The sequence below is a fragment of the Chamaea fasciata genome, unplaced genomic scaffold (genome assembly GCF_029207755.1).
Source record: "Chamaea fasciata isolate MVZ Bird 193981 ecotype frontalis unplaced genomic scaffold, bChaFas1.0.hap1 SCAF_18, whole genome shotgun sequence".
Classification (NCBI taxonomy): Eukaryota; Metazoa; Chordata; class Aves; order Passeriformes; family Sylviidae; genus Chamaea; species Chamaea fasciata.
In genome coordinates this window covers 3,033,482-3,058,267 of record NW_027094103.1, presented here as the reverse complement: position 1 = coordinate 3,058,267, position 24,786 = coordinate 3,033,482, and the positions used below count along the sequence as shown (strand labels likewise).

The following is a 24,786-nucleotide window of genomic DNA, read 5'->3' as shown; positions in this document are numbered from 1 at the left end:
CCTGTCATGCCACAAAGATAAAGCAACACAGATAAGACTCTTTATTTCAAAATGTTTGCAATTAAATGAGTTCATGTCAGTAAGTCATACACTTTGACATACAAAAGTACCGTGCTACTGATACAGTTGAATTAAATGGATTCTCCATGCAGGAGAAATTCACAGCATTATCAGTACCCTCGAGGAACTTGGTTTTCACTCCTGGGGTGCATTGCTGGCCCCTGCATCACAAGCAATGTTGGTTTATTAGCTCGCTCTGCACAGTATTACAGCCGTCATAAAAACAGCCACTTGCATGCTGAACCCTCTCTCCCTTTTCTGAGATTTCTAATAAAGCAAACATCAAGCAACCCATGCTCCATCACTAGACTAACAGTCACCTTCAGATACTATGGATGATGCTGCTGAGGAGGAAGAAAATAAAGCTTTAACTTCCTTTGGCTCTGTCTGGCTGTCACAGACTCCAGTGGGAAAGAGGGAAAAGATTCCGTTGTCTTTTTCTCCCCTCCACTGCAACAAATTTGCTTTCTCTTGTTACCATGACATTGATGTTTAATCAAAAAGCTCACCCTAACTTTATCCTCTCGGGGCTGATATTTGCCTTATTCTTTTCTCTCTCTCCAAGGTTTAAAAAGACTTGTATCTGGTACTATGCTGCTGCAGGAGTAAACTTGCTAATGCCAAGAAGTTTAACAAGATAGGTGGCTGAGAGCCACTTCAAGCTTTCAAACTCCTCCCTGTGTAAAGTGAGGAAAGACTGACTCCTGGAGCCAAATGAATTTTCTCCTGCTTGTCACCCAAACAGCCACCCTCATCTGACTTATGCCTGGCTACAGCACTTAGAGGCAGTGTCTTGTCCCTTCCTTCCCGATGACAAGCTAAGCGTACAGGACTTGGCAAACTGGACATTTGTACAACAAAATTATATTCTATTTTCTGCAGTGCATACAAAGAAGGGTTTCTTCAGGAGACCAGAGCTGGTCAAAGCCTCTCATCTCCTTGAAGTAGCAGAAAAGTAGCTCAAGCAAGGAAGTAGTATGAGAAATCTTTCAGAAAGCACAAAGGCAGGTTTCATAAGCATGTCCACTCCAACAAGCTCTGGACAGCAAAATCAGTTCTAAATGTTTGAGTGCTGGGACTTGAAACAGTTTATTCTTAAAAAAAATGATACATTGCTTTAAAACTTAATTCCTCTTCACTTTGGCAGTGGTTTTTGTCAGTGCCACATGCAGGAGATCCAAGGTGTTAGATTTTAACTCTTCTCGATGTGCAGTCACAAAGAGGCTCTAAAATTTTACAGTGGATTAAGCATCAGCACAAAGATTTCAGCCCCCAGCACATTCCTAGCATTAAGTATGAGGGCAGAAGTCAGAGCCAGTGTGGATTTTGTTTTGTATTTTGAATAAGATGAAGTTGTTGCCAGTCAAGGGAGGGCCAGATTGGCATCTGGGAAGCAACGGGGGATTTCTTTTAAGAGCCATAAATATTTTAAACACAGTCAGTGCATAGGGCATTTCACTCTGTGCAATAAAAATTGGTCCTGAAGTAGCTGAAGCTGTCCTGTAACAGAGGAACTAATTCTTCAAGAATTTAGTGACAAAGTAACAAGATACATAGCAGAAAGTAAAAACATACTTGAGTTGCCATCACATCATCCAAGAAAAATATGCCCTGTGTCTTCTAACTCCTTAATCCAAGAGGTGAAATTATCTGTCTCTCATAAAGACAAAAACTTTAAGGCCTGGAATAGCAAAATAAAACCATGGATTAGGAAGAGGACACAGAGCTTTGTCTGCCTTTAAAAAAAGGAAAAGAAAATCCCAAAATGACAAGTTCTGTTGTCTGGAATGTCGACACTGTTTTCAGATATAAAATACAGTGCAAAGTCCGTTTTTAAAGGGACAATGTCAGACAAAAGAACTAAAATTGTCCAACAGTACAAAACCGAAGATGAGTGTCACTCATGGTGCTGACTGACTTGCACATTTTGCTTTGTTTGGGCCATGAAGCCACACCAGCAAATTTCACTGTTTGGCGCTCTGTGCATTCAGAGACTGCATTTATCTAAGAATTTAGGCAGAGTTTCTTGGAATAAAATAAATATGAGAATATATTCTTTACTCAAGGTCTGAAAAACAGATACTGTAGATAAAAGGTACAAGATCTGACTCAGCCTGTCAGTGTCCCTTTAAATACAGGTAATCTCTACCTCCACCCTTTCCCCCTGCACCTGCCTAGGAAGGCTTAAAAGGGACTTAGAGGCTCTAAGAACATAATTATCCTGTGGCACACTCAGGGGAGAACATGAAAGACTACAGGCACAGGGTGGGCCAGAAACCACCCTGGGCAACATCTTTAAAGGCAGCTGTACCCAATACATCCATGATCATTCAATTCAGTTTCTACATTCAGCAGCAGGTAAATGTAGACCAAATACTTTCAAGTTTAACGCAGCAGTGACATCTTTTTTTTCTCCTCACCCAGGTCCTGCTGAGTGATACAGACTTGATAAGTGAAACACTCAGTGGTGTGAAAAGAGTCCCTTTTTATAGAAAATCTTCATGCTGAGACAGTTCCTATAGAGAGCCCAGTGCTTCTCCAAAGCGGATTTTCTGTCCAGCTTTGAGGTTGAATTTGAAGTCCTTGGGTGCCTCAAAGATTAGTACGATCGTAGAGCCTAAGTTAAATTCCCCTAAATGTTCCCCTTTCCTCATGGGGATTCCTTCCTTGTTGTTGTTGGATATGAAGCTGAAGTCGTTGTAGGAACCTTTAGAGTAGCTTGGGCTGTTCGTGTGCAAGTCCTGTACAGAGAAGGAAGAAGAGAAGGATTTACTGGAGGATTTCAGTGCTCTCTATTCATTCATCACCACAGCTGTGGACTGCACACACTCAGGCATTTTCCATTCAGGAACTCACAGTTCAAAGGGGCAATAGGAATATTTTAAAAATTGTCTACATTGGAGACAACACTGTTTAAATAAGTCTTAAAATATCAGTACTGTGAAACACTCTAATTTCAGGGTAATAAGATTTTTTTGTTGTTGTTGTTGTGCTGCACCAACCTCAACCACTAACACCACAAAGGTGCTTGCTGTCATCCTGCTCACCTGGTCAAAGTAGATGCGGATGGAGCCCACGTTTGTTGCTCCTACAGCTGTTAAGGAGAAAAAGCCATGTTTCCAGTCACCTGTCAGGACAACCCGTTCATTGTGGCAGAACAGTTCCTTGATCCAGCGAGCAACTCCGGGATTGACAGACATCAGAGAGCCTGAGGAAGTGGGAAAATACTCAGGTTAGGTGGTCTGGTTTGTAGAAATATTGTAATGCCACTCAGATGGTGTTTTCAGTGTAACTGGAGCTGACCCAGTAAACGGCTCTGTCAGTTATTTGTAGGAAGAGAGGCAAGTGCCAGGCAGGGCAATTGAAAGAGAAGTCTGTGCTGAAAACAAAGGGGTCACAGAAGGATGTGTGTGGTGGCTCAATCTCTCTCTCACGGTGTTTGAAACCAATTCCAAATACTTAGGTTGTTGCTAGATACCAAGAAGTAAAATATTTTTATCTGCAAAAACATCTGAGCCCAGCTCCAGTAGTGAAACTGTTGTATTTTCTTTGCCAAGCACAAGCAGAGATCATACTTCAGGCTACTGTTTGGTGTGATCTGCAGATCTATCTGTATTTCAGGTGCAAACAGTATTTGGGAACAGATCAGGTCAGCATGCATAAAGGGGTCCTTCAAAGAACTCAAACCAGTTTGAATGCAATATTAACGTTTTCACTATTTATATGTGATTTGCTCTAGTAAACCGTACGGCTGCAAAACTCCTTACTGTTTAAGACAAATCACTTTTCTGCCATTCCTGTACAACTTCTGCACTGCTGTGTCTCATTCAGCAGTGGCCCACGGCAGTGCTTCCCTCCATAGCTGCTCTGCAGTTGTTTCCTAGGAGCAGGAACCAACCTGGGAAATGCCGTCGGTGTGACACCGTCCAGTCCGTGGGCGAGTGGAAGCAGTGATAATCCCCTGGTGCAAGGTAAATTACACAGTGGTACAGCTCATTCCCCTCCTTTGTGACAAGCTGCTGCTGAAAAGAGTTACCAGGTGGGGCTGCAGAGAAAGCAGGGAAAGGAAGGGGTTAGATATTCCCCCTGAGGTCATCTGCCACAGCCAGGCAGTCTATCTTAGAGCCAGGGCAATAGCAGAGGATTAAATGCAGCCCACGAGACTACACAAACATATGTTTCATCCAGGAATCTAGTATTTCCAAGTGTTCCTTTCCCTTTACAAGAAAATTAGATCCTGGATTGTTTCAATCATAGTGAAACTTTTTCTTTTGGAGTTTGCCCTTCCCTAAGCAAAAAAAGCAGAAATCCAGTACAACAGAATTTTCATTAAAGCTACCCTTTAAGAACAGAATTTGCAAAGAGTCCTCTAAGTCATTAGAGGGGCAGTGCTTGAGCATGGATCTTGTTAAGGAGTAGCTTATCCAGTTTTTGCTAGGCAGTGCTTGGGCCCATTTCAGTGTGACAGCAGGAGTGCTGCAGCCATGGTACACCAACAGATCTTGGAGTCACGTGTAGGAATCAAACAACTCAGCTCAGATAATCAGAATGAGCCAGGCATGACTGTACAAAGCCACTGGTGAGAAACAGAAGAACTAGAACAGCGACATGGTTACCCTCAAATAAAATGAACCAAAAATCAGACCTGTTTTTGTTCCTGACAATGCAAGAAAATGTTACTTTTTTCCATCTCTCTTAGTCTCATGATTTCTGAACACTGAAAGGGCACAGCAGAATAAATGCAGAACTGACACAGAACTCACCCTGACTAAAATGCATTTCCTCCGTGGAGATGCGAGGTCCCAAGAAAGATTCCAGAGAATACGTGACCCCTTTTACTTGCTCCACTTCACAGTTTTTTACCTGACCGAAATTAAGGATCTTTCCATCAGAGGGACTAATCTACAGCAAAGAGAAGAAAGGGAAACAGTCAGCAGCCGATGAATTGCTCATGAAGCAGTGCCGTTCCCGTGGGGGCTGAGGGAAGCTGGCAGCGCTGGGCAAAGCCCTCCCTTCCTCTCACTCACCACGCTGTGCACGCAGCAGACCGGCCGCGCCTGCGGTTTCAGCTTCCTGCGGAAGAACTCGCTGAGGTTCCTGTAGTGGTGCAGATCCTCCACGGCCGCCTCCTTCATGTTCACGCCGAAGGTCCAGATGTACAGGCTGTACACCGGCTTCCGCAGCCACGTGGGCAGCTCCACCTGGTTCAGGCGGCCCCAGGCCCGCGACAGCAGCCGGGTGGGGACTGACTTGTACAGGGCGACCTGGAGGAACAATTGCAGCGGGTCAGTGCTCTCCCCACCCATGGCTCTCTTATTTCTCCCCCTAACACTGCAAGGATCAAACTGTTCCTGCAAACCCCTCCCTTGAATTCATGGCTTACAAGTAGCCTTTAAGGCAGCAAAAAAATTTACACTGCACTTCATCCTCATTCCCTCCATTCTGGTCAGAGTAGACAAGAGACAGGATGAAATTTATCGTAACTTTAAAGTGAAGCCAGGATTTCCACTCCCTTGCAGGCTGAAGCTCCGCATTGAAGTTACTGGAAACTGCCCAATGTGAGGCTTAGAGAAAAAAGAGACACTGCACATCTTCTAGTAGAACACTAATCCGAAAAGTTTAACATTACCAATGTGTAAATTTCTGTGAATAACCAAATGAAAATGACTTCTCAGTGTTGGATGACATGCTCCTCAGATGCAGGATACTACTGAGGGTGTTTCCAACACCCAGTACTGCGTGTTGTATGCTCTAATGACACAAGATCCATCAAAGAAATGTACCCACTGGATGCAGCTACACAGGTATAAACTTACACCAGCCTTACTCCTTCTCTCACAACAACAGGAGTTGCTAATTGCAAGAATAGAAAGTGCCTTTATTTCTGTAGAAATACACCTCCAGACTTGCACCAAAGCCCAAGTTTTATCACGGAAAACAAATGAAACAAAGTTGGCAAGAGGCATCTGCTGTTGATGGAAGTGGACAGATGACACCATCTTTCTGTTGATAATTCCAGCAGAAAACTCTTCTGAGGTTTGTGGTACTTGCTGTCAGCCAGGAAGCTCACATGGCTATGATGTAACTGTGGGGAGCTGGGGAATATGGACCAAGGGAACTGAACACTCTGAAACCACTTTTGCAAAGGAAGTGGTGATCTGCTGACTGGTGCTGTTTTGAAACAGCTACATCCAACTTGCAGCTAAACCTTGGGGTTTTTCTTAGTGAGAGTCGTCATTTGTTCTCAGTCATATCCTTCAGGACTAAGTCTTGCCAAACACAGCCATAAACACAAACAGAAGTACGCTCTGGCTCCATCGTATCAAATACAGCCAATTGAGATTTCACTTACGAATCACCATCCTGTGTACATACAGGGATATTTCAGAAAGGAAGTACCAACCTAATCTTACTTCAGATAAAACCTTCTAAATGAACAAACCTATACTTTAGGTTATGGAAGCTGAAGTACTGAAGAAAAAAATTGCCATTTTATTTGACATGCCCCATACTGTATTAATTTCTAAAAATTAACTTTGCTGTTTTCCACCAACACAGAAAATGTACATACAACTATAAAAACTGTCAAAAGTGGTATTTCCTAGCAGCCCCTTCTCTTCAAAGGAGCTTGGTTTTCAAGTCGATGGGATCAAACAGAACAGATGTTCAATGAAATAGGCTTAAGAATGGCAATTCCGTTCCTGTTTGCAATCAAAATACTTCCTTGGTTGTTGGATTCAGAAACCGCATGATTTGTGGGGAGAATTACTATGTGCAAGGCATCCCAGACCCTGCTCTCAACAGTGCCAGAGCAGAGATTTGCATATCATTTGGACATGCTGGACTAGAAATGCTCAATGAACTTGAGGAACAAACCTTAATGGTGCAAAAATAAAAACAAGAGACCATTTCAACGGGACCAGGAAAAGGAACCTGCCAAGAGGTTTGGCCTTCCTTGTCCTAGCCCCAATACTGTGAGGTGACTGAACTCCTTCAGAAGTTTCTGAAGACTTTCCCTGACTGTTAGAGGACAAATTCTCTGCTTCTGAAAAAGTGACTTGTCTGTGAGGCAATCCATCAACACACCACGAACAGTAAAAACTGAACAGAAGCATGAATTGCACCTCTGCTCTCACACCAGGCTGTCCTGCATGAAGCAACTCTTCCCCCCAGCTGCTGCCAGCTCCTCCAGGACACACAGCTCCCAGCAGGCACACGAGACACCTGCTCACACTTACCCTGCTCATAGGCCTCCATCCCACTCTGGTCAAGGGTTTAAGAGCACCGAAAGGCAGAAGGTAATAGAGAATAGTCAGAGGCCAAGAACGGAGTTTCAGAGCGGGCCTAGACATACAGCTCAGCTGGCCCAACCTTCGCCTCAGGGCCAGCTGGGGGAATTGCAACCTGAAAGATCACATACACAACATCAGAGGGTCAGGCATCTCAGCTTCCCACAGCTGGGGTCAGCTATTCCTCCTAAACATTTCTTAACCGTTGATACTACAAGTCTTTAGTCCTTTATTTTGATCAGTTCTTCCCCTTCCCAAAACAGAAGAACGGTTTATCTAAAAAACCAAAGTTCTCTGCCCAAATAAAGGTGTTCACGCTCACAGGTCACGTTTTATGAATGACACCCTCAAAAATTGAAGGTAAGACCAGTTTCCAGGTCTAAAAGCCTTCACTGAGTATCCTGGTTCTGAATAGGGAATGTGGACAGAGTCAATATTTCCACTACTGCACAATGACCCAATGGCCCAATAATCAACTTCCCTGCCCCATAACCAGCTGCATCTCTGATTTTTTTTGTTACGTGGCTGTCCTGACTGAGAGGGATCTCATTTTGCACCAATGGCCATGGGGAGAAGTTGACCTTCTAACTCTCACAGGGAAAAGCTGCTCAAGCTTCTCAGCAGAGGACAGACATCAAGGGCCTGCAAGTTCAGACCTTGGCAGGAGGTCTGGATGCAAAACCCTGATGCAAAACTCATGAAAAACCACTGGAATTTCTAAGGTCACGTTATCAAATGGAAATCTGTCTACCTGAGGGCAAACTATTCAACTGACTGACCCAACTCCTGCCTAGGAGACTGCTCTGCAACCAGAACACAGCGACGTGTGCACACAAACTCAAGTGGCACAGTCTGACTGTTCCCAACAGCTCCCTGCTCACTCAAGGGATTCTGTGATATGAAAGAGGAGCTACAAAACACTGCGTATGTCTTTCCACGATGGAAAGAAGCCACGAATTTAAAAGGGAGTTTTCTTGCCAACTCGTTCTTTTCAAAACTTGGATGAGAATTGAAATATCAGGCAGACAGGTATAACTGTCACCACTTTGGGACGAAAGATGGTGATTTTGGCTCAGGGATATTTTCTCTGCAGCGAACACAACTTCTTTCCCCTGAAGAACTAATAAATAAACAGAGAACGCTTTGTGCATCCTAATGCAACAGGGAAAAAGAACCCTGAGCAGAAGTGCTGTCTTAGCAGAGTTAATGCAGGCTTCTCAGCAGGAGGTGGGACTGACTCCCATGGGAATAGGAAGGGACACCTCACATTCTCCCTCCATCCCTAGCACCCAGCAGCCTGCGAGGGCTGGCAGGCCAGGAGCGGGTTGGGTCCCGTTCTCCCCCTCCTGCTGCTCTCCCCCCCTTCACTGCAGTCGCTCCTGGACCAATCCCTGCAGAGCTGCATCGCTTTGGAGCCCTCGGGCTTCTCACTGCCTTGGCCTGGTTTCAGAGCGGCCCCTCAACTCATTTTTCCATTCTCCTAGTGATGGAGAGAAGAAGGGAAAGGAATGAAAGCTTTCCCAGTCCCCTTGTCATGGAACAGCGTGCCCTTCTCTGCCAGGGCGATGTATAAGGAGCTTTACAGTAATTAAGCCAAACAAAAGCTTGGCAGATGGCTCCCGCTCCTTCTGCCCAGAAACCCTCCCAGCCTCCCTCCCGCTTCAGCCACCATTCCTGCAAAGCAGAAAACACTCAACAGTACCTGAAACGAGTTCTCCTACTTGGTGTCCCACCGGCAGAGGCAGCCGGGCCTGGACTCTCCAGCTGTGGGTGCTGGTCCCCGGCACAGCTGCCGCTGCCGCCGTTCCCTGAGCGCAGCCTCCGGACATGAATTTTAACTTTGCGGAGGTTGTAGCAAGAGGGTGGAGGGTTAGATAAAGCTTTGTAGCATCTCACCATTTCCCTGTGTGGAGCTCTGGTCCCTGCAGGGTGTTTGACTGACACATCGTCAGGGTGACGGCTGTTGCAAGGCTCAGTCTTTTCTCCTCTACCTCTCTTTCCTTTGCTTGCTCCGGCATAGGAGAGAGGACACGGCGTCACAGTTCCTAAATCCCTCGCTGGTTTGTCTCTGGATTCCCTCTCTGTTTCCCACTTGAATCTCTGCTACGAGGGTTGCAGCTATTGCAAACAAACAGGCATTGTGTCACATTTCAACATCCCGCTACAAAGCCGACTCTGCACACGATAAAAATGAGCTGTCCATATGAGCAGTCCTCGCTTCTTGCTAGTCCGGGTGGCCATTGAAACCCCACTCCCCAAAAAACACCCTGCAGGCTGTCCCAGGCTGCTGGGCAGCGATGCACTAGTGAGAGGAGCAGCCAGCTGGCCTTGCACAGTTCATCCCAGCACCAGCCTGATTGCGAGGCTGGGAGGAGGAGTGGGGCGGAGAGGAGGAGGAGATAACTCCCAGCTTCAATTCTGCAGTGCAGCAGCTGCTGCTAAGAGTTCTGGACTGTTGGGCACCAAAAATCCTTTCCTGCTCTTAGTGTCCAGCTTGTAAGTAACAAAATAGAACGGAAAGGAATGTCTTTCTATGTGACAACCCTTGCCAGACACAAACATCCATCTGCAGAAGTCTCCTTCCATCTCAAAACACTCACTTCAGGGAACAGGTAATGGACATTCTTCTACAAATGACCAGATACATACCAAATAAGCCAGTTTTAGGGCCAGCTTATGAATTGGGTATAAAAGAAGTGTTATGTGCCTATTCTGTGGTTTTCAGTACTGTCGCAGTTTTTATGTCCTGTAGAACTAAAATACGAAACGGGACTAAAGGAAGCTGTTTTGGTTTTTAAAGACCAAAGGCAGCAGTGTTTCTATCTAAGCATTCTAACCCTATAGAACACACCTTAAACATTGATTTTCTGAACCTCCTGTGACTGGGTTTGGATTGTTAAGGGAGCCCTGGTGCAAAAAGTGGAAGTCAGATAGCTACATCTCACCTCAAGATTAAACCAAATACTCAGAACTATTTCAGGGCTGACTCTCCAGTGGCTCCATTTCACTTCTGCTTTCTGCTAAATCTGGGTTGAAAACAACCAAAAACCCCCCTCCTTGTTTCCAAAGCCGCCTAAGCACCATGAAAACTGTGGCTAACAGTAGATCAAAACCAGCACTGCTGCTCTGATTGAGGGAAAGGCTTGCATTGTAATAGGGATAAGGCAGGAGGAGTGGGAGGACCAGCAGGAAAAGCTAGAATTAACTAGCTAATGGCAGCCCAGTCAGGCCTCAAAAGGAGAATATTCACGCAGTAATTGTGTATTTTGATTGGCTTTCAACTCCAAATATTCCAGATACTCCCCAGAAACACCTCTGGAGATCCTGCATTAGAGTATTTTTCTCAAGAAGAAAACTTCTATATGGTGTTCTGTGTGTGTCAGGCAGTTCTAAGACCTGTGTTCATGTTGTTTAAGCTGAATTTTAACAACTGTATATTTTTAAAAAAACCCAGCTAATTGAAAGAAGGCAAATTTAAGATCAATGAAAGCACTCAAAATATACTCCTTCCTCCCTGAGTCTTGTGCCAACTCTTTTTGTTTTCCTATTTAAAGTATCATTTAGTCTTTCTCTGGCTGGCACAAGAAACTCCTACACAACAAAAATGATGCCATCTGTATAGTAAAATGCTGAAAGCAGTTAGCCAAAATCCTATCAAAATTCAAAGAAAAGCAACAAGGAGCACAGGGGAGCTACTCCTCAATTCACCAGGAACATTAGAAATTACCACCAGTAAATACTTAATTTTAAACAGCAACAAGCTAAATTGACAACATGGTTTCAAAAGGAACTTCATCAGAGCAAGACAGAATTGTTTTTCACACTGAACACGTGTGTTCACAGAACTGTGGGGAGAGAGTTTGTTTGGCACTGGTGGAGCTGGGCAGGAGCAGCAGAGCACCCAGCCCGGCAGCCTGCAGGGAACCCTGCTCCCCATCCCATCTCCTCCTGTGCAACCTTCACCCTTGCAGAGAGACTGAGCAAATCCAAGTCTTATCACATCTGCTTCAGTGCTCTTCCCTTCAGGATAAGGGAGGTAACCCACAAGCTCTTCTGGTAAAGTTTAATTTTACCCCTCAAAACAATTTTAAGGAATTATGATGTTCTCAACGGAGTAACCATGATTCTATGGAGGCATGTACCCAGCTAAACAGCTGACCTGCTCCCTAAAAAAACCCAGACACTGAAATGTTCTGCAGCCTGATGCAGTGGGTAGCACCACCCTTCAGTCCAAAACAAAAAGCGTGGGGCAAGAGAGATTCCTCTCCAGGAACAAAAAAACCCATGAGTGCTACAAGTTCTTTTTTTCCACTTCTTAAAAAAACTGCACACAGCCAAGTAAGAAGTTTCTCTAAAGTTCTGCTCTACTTCCCTCATTCCATTCACCAGGATGCCAATACCTGAGTCCTGCTGAGATGCTGACATGCCTGGCCAGCTGCCATCCCTGCTGTGCCTGCCCCAGGAGTAACATGCAGTTGCTACAGTGTAAGAAGGCTGAACTGAAAAATGCACCCTGAGTTTACCTGCTTTCCATGGTGAAAGGACCAAGAACTGCTCATCAAACAGCTCATGATAGAGGAACTCATGTAATGGCATCTCAACAGCTGGACCTCTTGGGATGCAGGCAGCGCCCACAGCCTGTCACCATCAGCTTAGACAAAAAGCTTTAACATTCTTGATAATGCACACCATTATCAAACTCCCTCACCTGTGTGAACTCACCCAGAATCCACGCTGGGCGAATAAAGCAGCAGTTACCAGCAGGTATCAATCCACAGAGAACTATTATCTCAGAGAGGACTGCTAATCTGCCAGATATGCAACACCCTTCTACTCTGTCAGCTCAAATAAGCATCAAATCCAGTGACCTCTTTTAATTACTTGTCAAATAGTGAACTACTCAAGTCCTTCTCTCAAGTTTTAAAAAAACGACACAGCAAAGCAGTTGCAACAAAGACTAGTATGCAACTGAATCAAACCTGCAGCCTCGATTTTAAACCATAAGCATGAATCATTAGGCTTGGAATGTGCTGGTCAGTGCTCAAAGCCCTTTGGTCAAACTTTCTCTATTTGGTCACAGAACTACTGTTTAAAAAATGCACCGAATGCGTCCCAGTGCTGTACTCAAGTGCCAGCAAAAACTTCGGTCTTGCACCGAGGGGCGAGGTACTCTGCGACCGCTGGGAAAGGTTCCGCTCCTTTCCCAGCAGTAACTGTTTAGTATCGCCCACATCACCCCTGCTCCCACCCAACCCTCTCCGCAGGCGGCCCGGCAGGACAAACGCTGGATCCTCCAGAGCCGGGCAGGAGCTCCCCAACCCCGAGAGCACAACGGAACTGCCCCGATGCTGCCGGGAAAGCTGAGCGCCCGCCGAGCGCCCGCCAAGGCCACGGGATTGCTGCGCAGCGCCTTCGGGCCGGCTCCACCGCGGGGAGTTTTCCAACGGGACCGCTCTCCGCGGATTTACCAGCGCTGCCGAACGAAACGTGCCATGCCCGGCTGCATCCACCCTTACTGTCTGAAATTCTTTACTTTTCATTTGAAAAAAAGGCCTTTCTATCCATCTTCCCTCCGTATGTTAGGAAAAAAAACCCTTTTCATTGTTTTCCCCTAACTTTACAATGCTGTTTCAGTTGCTTTCTATAAACAGAGCAGGGAGCAAAAGTAGTATTTTAGGATAGCCTAACTGGACAACTGGGTTCTGAATTCTGTGCAAAAAGATATTCTGTCTCAAAGACATTCTGTGAAGCAAGGAGATAAAGCTTATTTATTTTACAAAGTGACATGAAATTTGATGGCACCCTTTTAATACTTTGGAGTAATCATTTCCAGTAAATGGTTTAAAACAACACCCCCCAGTACCACCCGCTACTATCGCCCCATTATTTTAGCTTAAGATAAGGGTAAAGCAAACTCTCAGCTCCATAAAGGGTCTCTAAAGGAAGCACGAGCCGCGTTACATCCTTCCCACCCGGCGGAAGCTGCGCAAAGGCTCCGGCGGCTCCTCGGCCCCCTGCCCGCCCCGCGGGACTCTGGACCAGCCTTATCGCAGACCAGCAGCCTCATTCTGTTTAAATCTACTCAGAGATTACTCATGAGTCGACTTTGGAACATCACCTGAAATTTCCAGCAAGGCGGAGTGAATCACCCCTTGGCCGCCAACCCTCGCACATCTGCCCTGCGGTCCAGCAGCCCTTACCTGATGCCCAGGGAAGTCTCCTCCGTCCCGGCTTTCCAACTCCAATCGCCGAAATACGACACCGACCCTTCCTTCCAAAGCAGTTTTCAGACACGTGAACAAAGTTCAGCGGACTGCGAACCCCCCCTCCCACGGCGCCGCAGCCATCCCGCCCCCGGGGCCCCTTCTCCGGCCGGGCAGGGGAGCGGACGGCGGCCGCCGCCTTCCCCCGGCCCGGCAGCTCCGCGCTTACCTCCCGCCCGTGGCCCCGGGGTGGGTCCCGGCCCCGGGCCGCGCTGCCGCTCGCTGAGCCGAGCTCTGTCTGCCCGCCCCAGCCTTAAGGAAGCGGCGCGGGCGGCGGCCCTGCCCCGCCTCGCCTCCGGCCACTGGCGCTGCTCGGCGGCTCCTTCCCGCACGGCCCCGGCCCCCGCGGAGGAGGGGCCAGGGCGGCCCGAACGCGGCGGAACACACAGCGGACGCCTCCGGGACACGGCGACGGCGATGTCGCGCCCGCGGGACGAGAACTGCCCTGGGAGGGTCGGGCACTCCCGGGGACCAGCGCCCAGCTTCCCAAAGAGCCGCTGGCCCGGACAACGGGGAAAGAGACTTGTCGGGGAGCAAGGCAGCGGTGCGGATCCTGTGCACTGCACAGCTTCCCTGGGACTGCTTCCCACCGCGCGTCCTGCTGCGGGAACACCGTCCCACAGAGTCCGGGTGCGGGAACACTGTCCCACAGAGTCCGGGTGCGGGAACACCATCCCACAGAGTCCGGGTGCGGGAACACCATCCCACCAGAGGCACTGGCAGCCAAAGTGTGCTCCAGTCTCATGAACTGCTTCCGAAGCGCTCAGATAAATTGCTCTGTAAGCCCAGCAAGATGCTCAGGAAGTTGCACGAGATAGAACACTCATCTACTCAAAAAGCCTTTCCACTGTTTAGATTTAAAAAAACCCACAATCCCAAACTCATTTTACTTGGTTCAATTTTCCAGGACAACCGAGAAAAACATTGACATCATTGCATCCTTTCCACAATTTGATGCTGTTGAAATGTCACTGGTTTTAGTATTTTCTAACCGTCTTTCTTGTGTACTTTGGACCACTTTACAAGGATTTTTTATAATTGCAAATATGCTCAAAAAACCCTCCAAGCATCAGAATCTGCGAGCAAGAATGAGATATAAGAGAACAACTCGAGATTGTATTTCTTCTGAAGTTGGATTAAAACAAAAATCAGATATTCTTCCATTATTAGCCCTTTCCTGAACTTGAAACACACCTCTTATCATAATACTAAATGTCTCCTCCGGGCCAAGAAAAGCACCTTCTGTATTGTACTGCCATATGAGCTCCAGTATCCTCTGTTACATAAATACAAGCACTTCCTGACATCAGTAGGAAAGGCTGTGTTGTTCTTACCTCTGAGAACCCAGGTCCTAAACCTATGCTCCAGCACTTTCCTAGTGAATTAAGTTGTTTTTGAAAACTGGCCCGTGACAATAAGCTGCAGTTTGAACACTGCAGCTCACTTCCAGAGTGGTTTACTGCGCTTTCCTGGCACATGTCACTCCAACAAACACTGCTCTTCCCTTACACAGAACAGAACAAACTACAGGAGCAAAGGACACCTACAAGCTCAACTCTCCAAACTCTGGTTCATCCGGTCACTCTGTTCTTCCAAACTCCCCCTCTGGCCAAGGTTTCCCACAGTAATTCTGTGATCCTGTACCAACAGTGCCCTGGTGCCTAGGTAAGAAACAAAATGCCTCTAGTTAGCATATGAATGGCATGCCATGCATGCAGATCCCAGCCAGGAAACGTTCTGTGACAGCAAAGATTTGGAACAATAAGCTTCCTTCCATCTGATAAACATCTACCTGTCTCCATCCAAGCCCTCTGCTTTACCTCATCTAATTAAATGAAAGCTGATCCCCACTGGTATTCACAGCAGGAGACACTAAAGCCCTAATCAGCTCAAGCTATTAGCAACACAATGTCTCCAAGAAAATTACACAAAGAAAAGGTCTGTGCTAAAGAAACAATAGTTCCCTCTTTCCCTGTGGAGAAACTTAAGGGACACTTGACTTACACCAGAATAATCCCCCCCCCCATTCTTTTATGAAGCTCAAGCAAAACAAAACCACACAGAAGCTGTCGACTCAGTAATTCAGTCAGAAATGATGCACACCTCAATGAGGATCCCAGCATGTACCCCTGCTACAGGGAGAGCTTCCCTGCCAGCTCAACAGGGTGAGGATTGGCCATTTAATGTCTGTCTCCTGCTCAGAAGCAGTGGAATCTGCCTCACACACAGAGCTGGCAGGTGGAAGATGGTCCACATTCCCACAGGAACACGAGGCTGGTACTGTGGAATCAGCACTTCAGAGCAGCAGGCTCCACAGGGAGGGCATGTGCACCAATTTCTTGTTCTGTTACTCTTCTGAAGTATTCAAAATCCATTCGATCACACTTGGTCTCTCTCTGCCTATGCAAAGGCTTATTCTGCCCTAAAAACAGGACAGCACCCCCCTTTCCACGCTCCTAAGCGTGTCCAGTGATGCAAAAACCCAGTACAATGGAAAATGATAGGTCAGCAAAAAACTCCACTTCACTTTACAATAAAAAGGAACAATGCAGCTCTTATATTTCTTGAATCCTTCGTTGTTTGAAATATTTCTCTCAATGTCTGACCACAGTTTCTCTTTTTCTTCATAACCATTGAGCTCCCTTTCCCTCTCACAGAAGCATTCAACAGAACTGAAAACACATCAGTAAAGGCTGGAACATCTTGTTAGTGTCTCCTACTAGGGTCTGCTGCATTTGGGGCCCTGCTCATCAGTTTGAAATTCTTTGTGTGTTTCCCCTCTGTAAACACCAAATCCTTTAAAGCTGCTTCATCAAATGCAATACTCTCAGCTCCACCAAATAATAACAAACCCACATATCAGTATAATGAAAGAAGACAAATGCAAGAAGAGAATTACCCGACTTCATACCAAAAAGTATGAACAATAACAAAAGAGTATTTGTTTTCAAGTATCAAAATTCAGTTGACATTGCCTTGTTAAATAAATACTCTGAGGACACTTACCAGTTCTTTTTTAATCAGAACCCATTTGAAACAAACTTCAGCAGGAAAAGAATATACAGAAGATGGATTTACAGACAGATTCCTCAGGAGCTATCAGAGGCTAAGCTGTTAGCATCTGGACGGTCTGGATCATATCTGCTTTGGGTCACTACTGAAAATGAATTTAGGGATTCCAGCCTAGACCCCCACAGGCACGGGGCCAAATCTCACACACTGGCAGTGTGCTCAGGAATGCAAAGAAACAGTGCCAAAGGTCACACTGAAGCATCTCCTGCACAACCTTACAATCCTAGAATCTTTAACTCCTTGCCTTCAGAAGTGGCACTGAAGCAGGCACTCAACTGGCTGTTTGGAAGAATACCACATTCATTTTAAACTGTCCAACACGGAGTTGTACAATATACTTCATACTTCAAAGGCAATATAGCAGTTAAAGGAAGTAATGAAGTATTTCTTACTTCAGTGCTGCAATGGGTATTTGACCTCTGAGTCTGATACACACACACTGCAATTCCACAATAATTTCTCAGCTCCTCGGAATCCAAAAGGAAAAGGCAAAAATCCCTCAGGATCAAGAGGAATTACAGACCCAAGTGTTACCTATGAAAAAAAAGGCTTGCTGTATATTTATACAAGGAACAGGGAGGTTTTTATTAACCAGGCATTAATCCCATCTCAGCTTTCTTGTAAAGCACATATGGTGTCAGCCACACTAAAAGGTGGAGGAGATGCTGGCAGTTCCTAATGTACCACGACTTGAGCCAAAATGAGTTACTGAAGGGACAGAAACTGTAGTTCCATGAGTTGTCATGTTGGCAGTACAGTCAAATCAAAGTTTCCTCTGTTGAAATGGAAGCAAAGGAGCTTTGCCTCAAACGTGGCAGAAGTTAAATTGCCCCAAGTTTCTTACCTCCCATTCACTTGCAAGTCTCACAGGCACCTCTATGCCCCTCTTCTCCAGCTGTTCCAACTTGTAATCCTCATATTTTCTGTATCCTGCATATCCTCCACCTGTAGCCACCAGCACATGGAAGGGCCGCAGGCGGAAGACTTGCCCCACAGGAGCAGTGTGAAGCTTCTTCCTGTCTGGAACAGAAAAAATCCCAGACTTCAGGAAAGAGAACAGCTACACAGTAAAGAGAAAGCAATTCTGTGTACTGAGGGATATGAGCTTGGGTGAAAATGTGATTAGCAAATAAATCTGACACAGAAGGTCTGTACAGATGCTGCTGAGTAACCCAGTTATTGCAGTTTACCAAGTTACTGTAACTCAACTGACCAACACTTAATTGGTCATCTGTGGTTTTAACCTCATCCCTGTCCCTGTCACCCCACACACTTCCAACATTCTTCTCCCCAAAATATGTATAAATTGTTCTCCCTGAAAGCCCCGTGGAGAAATACATAAAACTAATGTCTGACAGCACTATCCTACTTTCCAGCTGTGAGAACCTTGGTACGATGTGGAATAATCATTTGCTGGGGAACAATCTGCACTACTGTGAAGATTTGTGCTTCTCAGTCATTAAAGCTTTCACTACAGTTAGGGAATCTCCAGACTGTACAGCTAACTGGAAGAGGGAAGGGAATGATCACCTGTTTTAGGGTAGGCTTGGTAAGAGGAAAACAGGCCCATTTCTGCTGTAATACAAGTCACCATGGGAAACAAAGAGACGTGTAGTATTACATCTGTTTCTTTCTGAGTAACTACCAAGCTCCTCCTGCTCAAGTCCAGCCTTGCAGTCACTGTGAGATACAAGGACACCGTGGTCACTAGGCAACAGACCAAGCATGGGGCAGGCACAGCCGTGGGAGTATTTCCATTCCAAAATCTTCAGAGAAAACAAATCTGTCCAGGGCTAAGTCAGTATTAGACTGTGCTGCTCCTGAAGTCCTCAGCAATGAGTAGGAGCCACTGCCTGACAGAAAATGCTCAGAACCAATTCTTGATACTGACTGTGTCATTTCCACAGCAATCATTAACTTGGATGTGCCAGGATCAAACCCAATGAACTTTATCTTGCTCCATCAAAGTCAGGCTTCTTAGGGTTTGACTATGAAAGGATGCATTAGCAACCAAAAGAATTCAGCCAACACCAGCTCTATTTCTAGGCACACACAGAGACAAAGCACAATTGTTTTGAAGTCTGGAGAGGTTTAGTTCTAAGGAATTGAGTTGATTAGAAGCATTCAGCCACGATGCTGCAAAAAGATGCCAAATAAAAGTAATTCTTGTCCACATTTTGTTTCATCAAAATAATATTTCTGTATAATTTCTTTTCTACATGTGTGATTTAAAACATTGCTTAAATGATATGTCCTAAATGAATCATAAAACAAAACCAGCTTTGCTCCTCCTTAAAAAAAAAAAGAAAAAGAAAAAAAAAAGTATTTTCTTTCCTGGGGGAGAAAACCAAACCCAATAAACAAACAAGGCAGCAACCACAGTTACAGTTAAGATTCTAAAAATTATTCTTTCCTAAAGAACAATGCTCAGTGAAGGAGAGGGATCATTTAGAACAGCTGAATGTTTAAAAAGACCGACTTACTTGAATTTACAAAGACTCTGCAACCTTTCAACTTTGCATCACTATTTCAACAGAAATGTCTGTACACAGAGCAGTGATACTCTTTAGCCCTAAAGCCTTTAACTCCCTCTCACCACATCTTTGGTTCTAAGTTAGCAAAGCTGCTCAGCAATTTCAGCAGAGTTTCACAAATTCCCAAACCAAAACCCCTTAGTGGGAACCGCTCTTTCTCCTTCGGATCCAGAGAGAGGCAGTTTCTGCTTCAAGAGCATTGATTACAACCCTGTGAACATTTCCCTTCCTGTAGCAGTGACCACACCATGGGGTGTTCCACAAGCCACAGCAAACACAACTTCATTTGTTGATAAATGAAGAGTTGACGTTTCCCCATCTGCAGCATTAATGAAACAGCACTTCTGTAACTGGTCTCCAAAACATGATCACTGCAAAGGCATCCAACATGCCACGGTTCAGGTTTTTTTGCCCTGAGAAAATAAAATTCCACATCTTTCAGACACAAGTGGAATTCACACAAGTCCACAAGTTCAAAGACAAGAACACTAGTGACTGATTTTGGCAACAGATCCAGGTTCAGGCAGCTGGCACTGCTTAGATTTCAGCTGAACATCGCGTTCTCTAATGATGCTACTGCTGCTCCCTGGAAAGCAGCATGAGAATGTGTGGAGTGCTCTTACCTTGGCACAAGAGCCAGCAGAAACAAGCCCAGGGCGAGAGGAAAAAGATGCAGGACTATCAATGTACTAACAGCATTTTTAGATACTACCCTAAATCTGAAGCCCTCACAGATAAAGCCAGCCTCTTCCAGAATTCTCTTAAACACTGAATATATTCAGCAAATGAGAACAAAAAGTGGTTCCAAAAAATCAGTAACAGTTTCCTTCTCTGGAACAGGTGAAAAAGACGCATTTCCCTCAGAAATGCTGGAAAATTCAGGATGAGAAAGGAAAGTGAATAATGGCAGGAGTGCTCTAGTTTATGCAGTTAGATGCAGTAACATAAATGCTGCTTCATTACTCTGACCAAATTACGAATTTTTTCTACGACATGACACAAACACTTAGAGGAGGCCACTATAAGGGCTGGAGATAAAATTAGAGAAGAGTCATCTTTCCTTTCTAATGTCATCATGTACAAATCATCTAGATTTAAATCCAAATCAGAATCTGAAATATCAATGAATTACAAAATGTCAGGCTAAAAAGTTGACTTGTTCAAAACTCAAAGCTAATTTTGACTAAAATGACCTTTTCTTCTTTGTGATCAACAACTTTTGCTTATGTCTCAGCTTCCAAGATTTTTTTTCTATAATGACTTTGATTTATAGACAACAAAGAGCTGCTGTTTCTATTCATCTGAGTAAGCATATTTTTCAATAATGAAATATCCATATATGATATGCCAGACAAAGCATTCGGACAGGCAAGTTAACCCAAAGAAATGGTTTTAGAAAATGAGGCCAATAGCTCAGCTGGCAAGGAAACAAAAATTGAAGACAGCTATTTGTGATACCAATACATTACAATGCACATGCCACAAGTTTACAAATATTCCTTAAAAACAAACAATAAGATTTGATCTACACAGAAAGGTCAAGTGCAAGTCCCATTTTAACCAAGTCCTAAACATTTCATGTAAACCTACTCTGATTTCCTGATCTATTTAAATTATGAGTATAGATTGAAATATAAAAAGATATTTATACCTTTTTCTTTCTTATAGGGCTGTTAAACTGCTGAAATCTGAACCTCTCAGCCTTTTCAAGGTGAACACCTGATAAGAACAGCACTACAAAGCAGGTAATACAGCTGAAGATTCTAAATATGCCTAAGTTTGATGTTGCCCTTCCCAGTCAGTCACTTCAGTAGGTGTGCAAAGCACACAAATTATTGCTCATCAAGTTCATTTGAGTGGGTTTTTCAAAATGTAAAAACACTGTCCTAACATGAATCTTTCTGGTAAATTATACTGTGTTTTTAAAAAATAAAATTTTTGAACTCTAGATTTCTGAGAAAACTAAAGTGCAGAAATCAATTAAGAAAAATAAACCTATAGCTAATGGGTTTTAATTTGCTATTCAGGAATCATCTTCACTAGAAAAAGTTTCAGATGCTTTGTAAAGTTTGCAAGCAACAAACAACAACAGCTCATAATGAACCTTACGAAAAAGGTAAATATACTTCTTCTGCTATGTGGAAAACATAATTTGCAAGCTTGTGTCTAAGGAAATGCCATGAATTGGTCTTTGATGATGGACTTCCACTCCTTTCATTTCAAGGAATTCATCTTCCCCAATGAGAACACAATTTGCCAAACTTTGAGTGATCCTGAATTTCAAACCACCGGCAGACACAACCCATCACTTACCACTGAAAAATGTCCTTGAAGGAGGCTGCTTCCACAGGACTCCAGCTCTAACACACAGGTTCTTCTGCACCAGCAAGTTACAGCTGCACAGCAAACTGCAAATACAACAAAGAAGTGGCTGCTTAAGTGCAAATGTTCAGGAATGCAAACGTCAGCAGTTCAGTGTACTGACAATCTAATATTTAGCAGCTGAGTAATAGAGGGAGAAGCCTACTCAAATGATAAAATTTCCACTGGGCCTAGTTCCTTATGGTCTACTCCTTTCCTAAAAAAAATTTGAAAAACCTGACAATCCAACTGCTCTTGCAGGTATTTATTTAATGATGCATCTTTATATTTTCTTTTTCTTAACAAATATTGACGTGTTCCCCTTGGGCTGTTTTAACAGTGATACTTCTCTGGGTATTGTAGATGCTGATCTTGCCAATAGCCCTTTACAGACAACTATTTATGTTGTCAGCATGTACTACTGTATCTTGGCCTGTTTGGAGCTCTAAAATGCAAATGGAGTGGTAAATTTTATAATTATTGTTTAGTACTTGGGATTATTCCACCTCCGCTGGGCTGCTACAACTGCGTCATTTAAGAACCTCCTACAAGAGTAACTGTCTAGAGAGACACTTAGGGTTTGGTTCATGTAACTTTTACCTTACCATCCTGTGGGAAGGAGGAGGAGTACATAGAGAAGTTTTGGATTCTGTGAAGAAGTAATGGCATTTATTAGACCAGGTGGGGTAGCTGAAAAAGTAAAAAGGCTGCCAGGCACAGTAGCTCTCCCTTAGAATTTACCTTACCACTCTGCTCACTGGTGAACTGCAGTGAGAGTGGTTCTGCTCCTCTGAAAATACATAAAATAGACTTGGAACTGGGCAATCTAGAGAACAGGTTCAAACAGGACTTTCTGTGTTTAATATTTAATTTCATGTTTGTAATAAATCTGACAAGGAGACATCCAGTTGTACAAGAACCGTTCAAAGTCTGTAAATACGCATGCTTAAACAAGTATTTGACCGTGGCCTGACAACATCCTGCTGTCAGACAGGATCACAGGGAGGAGAGGGACAGGGTTCTCACCCCAACAGGCTCAGGCCCTAAGGAAGAACCAGATCTTTGTGTAACCTGCTCATTTCCAGGAGGCAATGGCACAGCTGGGATGTCTTCATCTGCCCTCTGGCCTTCATCTGCTCTTGATCAGATACGCCAAGGACACAATTACTTCAGTAGCTTACAAGCTATTGCATCATTTGGGGCCATTCAATCTCAGGAAGTGATTATTAAGAATTTAAAGACTTAATTTCAGGTGTCTACTGAGTTACATATAGACATGATGCCTTTATTTCAAAGAAGAATCTACAAATAATAGAATTCTTGTCTAGAAGTCACATCATTATGCCAGCACATGCTTGGTAACTATGCTTTAACATTAGCCAAGGACCAACAGCTAAAGTTTTCTCTTATCCCCACAGCAACAGTGTCAGAATATCTCACTCTGCCCTTCAGCTTCGTGGTCTCTATTAAAATCCCTGTATTAACTCAAATGTGACAGGACAGACCCTCCCCAAGCCCCAGATTCCTGTGACCACGTGCTAAACACGCCCCACTGCTGCATCATCTCCCAGGATGCCATTTCCTTGGCAAGACAGAAAAAGTGTTCCCACTGCTGCAGAACCTGTATGTTCTACAGAGTAACACGTTGTAATTTGTCATGAACAATGAGGTCACCTGATGCTCTTGGGTCATAAACCAGACCTACACTAATTTGTGGACTTACAAGGCCTGTTTTACAACATATTAAAACACTTGGGATAAAAGGAGCACTTGCTCATCAGTAAGCTGGGAGCCTGGCTACTTCTAAGGGATTCAAAAAAATAAAGAACTAATCAAATTAGCACGAGACTTAAATTTACCAGAAGAGTTTTCAAATCCTAAAAAGTAATGGAAAAAAAAATTAAATCTTAACTGCAGCCTAAAGCATTAGTATTTGAGACACTTATTAGCCTTCCTACATAATAGTCTAAACAAAAATGTAGTCAGAACAGAATGAGCTGTGTTGGCTTCACAGGAGCACCCGAGAGCTGTTCCTGCTGCTGAGGCGAGGCAGGGCAGGGCACCTGGGACCTCCTCAGACAGTGGAAGGACACAACACCTAACCCTAAGCTCTTCCCAAAACTGTTTCTGGTGTCCAACACTGGAAAATCAGTCTCCGCCTCACTCTGAAATCTGCCTAAAAGCAGGCTGAGATGACAAAACTGAACAGTCTCACCTTCCCTGCTCCTGACAGCCTGACCTTGATGGGTACAAATGCATGTGGGAGTATTGACCTTCTGCCTCTCCCACCCGACTGGAGGCTGGTGGAGAAGGAACTGCCAAGGAATTCCATGTTAACTTCAGCCCCTCTGGGTTTTCCATCTCTGGACGAGGGACAACACTCTGCTGCCAGCACTGAGGCCAGAGGTACCAGAACGTTCTGTGCACAAGGTGTTTTCTCCAGATTTTCAGGAACAGGGGGGAACAAGGGGACTGTGTGTTCTATCCTATCCAAGAATAGAGAACTGTGCCCGAGAAACAGCATTCCTTAAGCTGCTCGGTTGCTATGAAAAGCACAACCTGTAATAGGATATCTCCTGTAGAGGAGTATCAGTGCCCGGGCAGGTGCTTCCCCTCACAGCCACCCCCCCGGGACTGCATAACCCGAGGGGCTCTAGCCGGCCCCATCTACCGATTTCTACTCGGCACTTACACACTGACAGCCACACACTGCAAAACCGAGTCACAGCTATACAAGGCCACACGCTTGTGGTTCTCAAAACGCGTCAGCCCCTTATCTTCCTTTCCAGCTTAGAGAAGGAGGGCAAGGCTCCTCACACATGCCAAGGGCAGGGCCAAGGCTGCAGAGTGAACAGCACTCACCCCGGTAGGGAAACGTCAGCGAACGAGGAGGGAGACAAGGGGGCGGCTGCGGCCCCCGGCCCGGCTCCTCCTCCCCAGCGGGGTGCCGGCTGTCACACAGGGCTGCCGGGGCCGAGCAGTGACAGTGACAGTGACAGTGACAGTGACAATGACAGCCCCAGCCCCGCCGTGCCCGTACCTGCTCCGCGCCGCGGCCGCCGCCATCTTCCCACGCCGCCGCCGCGTCCTCTGCCGCGGCCCGCGCGCGAGGGCGGGAAGAGCGCGGGGGCGGGGCCGGGGGCGGGGCCTCGGCCGTGAGGGGAGCGGGCGGGGCCGGGCGCGGCGGGGCTCGGCGGGGGTATTCCC

General features: G+C 45.3%; 1 protein-coding gene across 4 annotated transcripts; it reads right to left on the bottom strand.

Annotated features, from left to right (window-relative positions):
- Positions 1-18: 18 nt before the first annotated feature.
- Positions 19-24,688, bottom strand: PISD (phosphatidylserine decarboxylase). Of its 4 annotated transcripts, none has more exons than XM_066199994.1 (8): positions 24,620-24,688; positions 21,532-21,626; positions 17,529-17,704; positions 5,088-5,324; positions 4,824-4,962; positions 3,959-4,105; positions 3,108-3,268; positions 19-2,801 (listed from the first exon to the last, which is right to left on the bottom strand). In XM_066199994.1, the coding sequence occupies exons 1-8, from the start codon at positions 24,643-24,645 to the stop codon at positions 2,577-2,579; spliced, it is 1,206 nt and encodes a 401-aa protein (XP_066056091.1). In that variant the 5' UTR covers positions 24,646-24,688; the 3' UTR covers positions 19-2,576. The 4 variants fall into 4 exon arrangements, with proteins under 4 accessions (XP_066056091.1, XP_066056092.1, XP_066056093.1 ...); XM_066199995.1 differs by lacking the exons at positions 17,529-17,704; positions 21,532-21,626; positions 24,620-24,688 and adding exons at positions 7,299-7,464; positions 9,246-9,467; positions 13,550-13,822; XM_066199996.1 differs by lacking the exons at positions 17,529-17,704; positions 21,532-21,626; positions 24,620-24,688 and adding exons at positions 7,299-7,464; positions 9,246-9,704.
- Between the last annotated feature and the right edge of the window lie 98 nt (positions 24,689-24,786).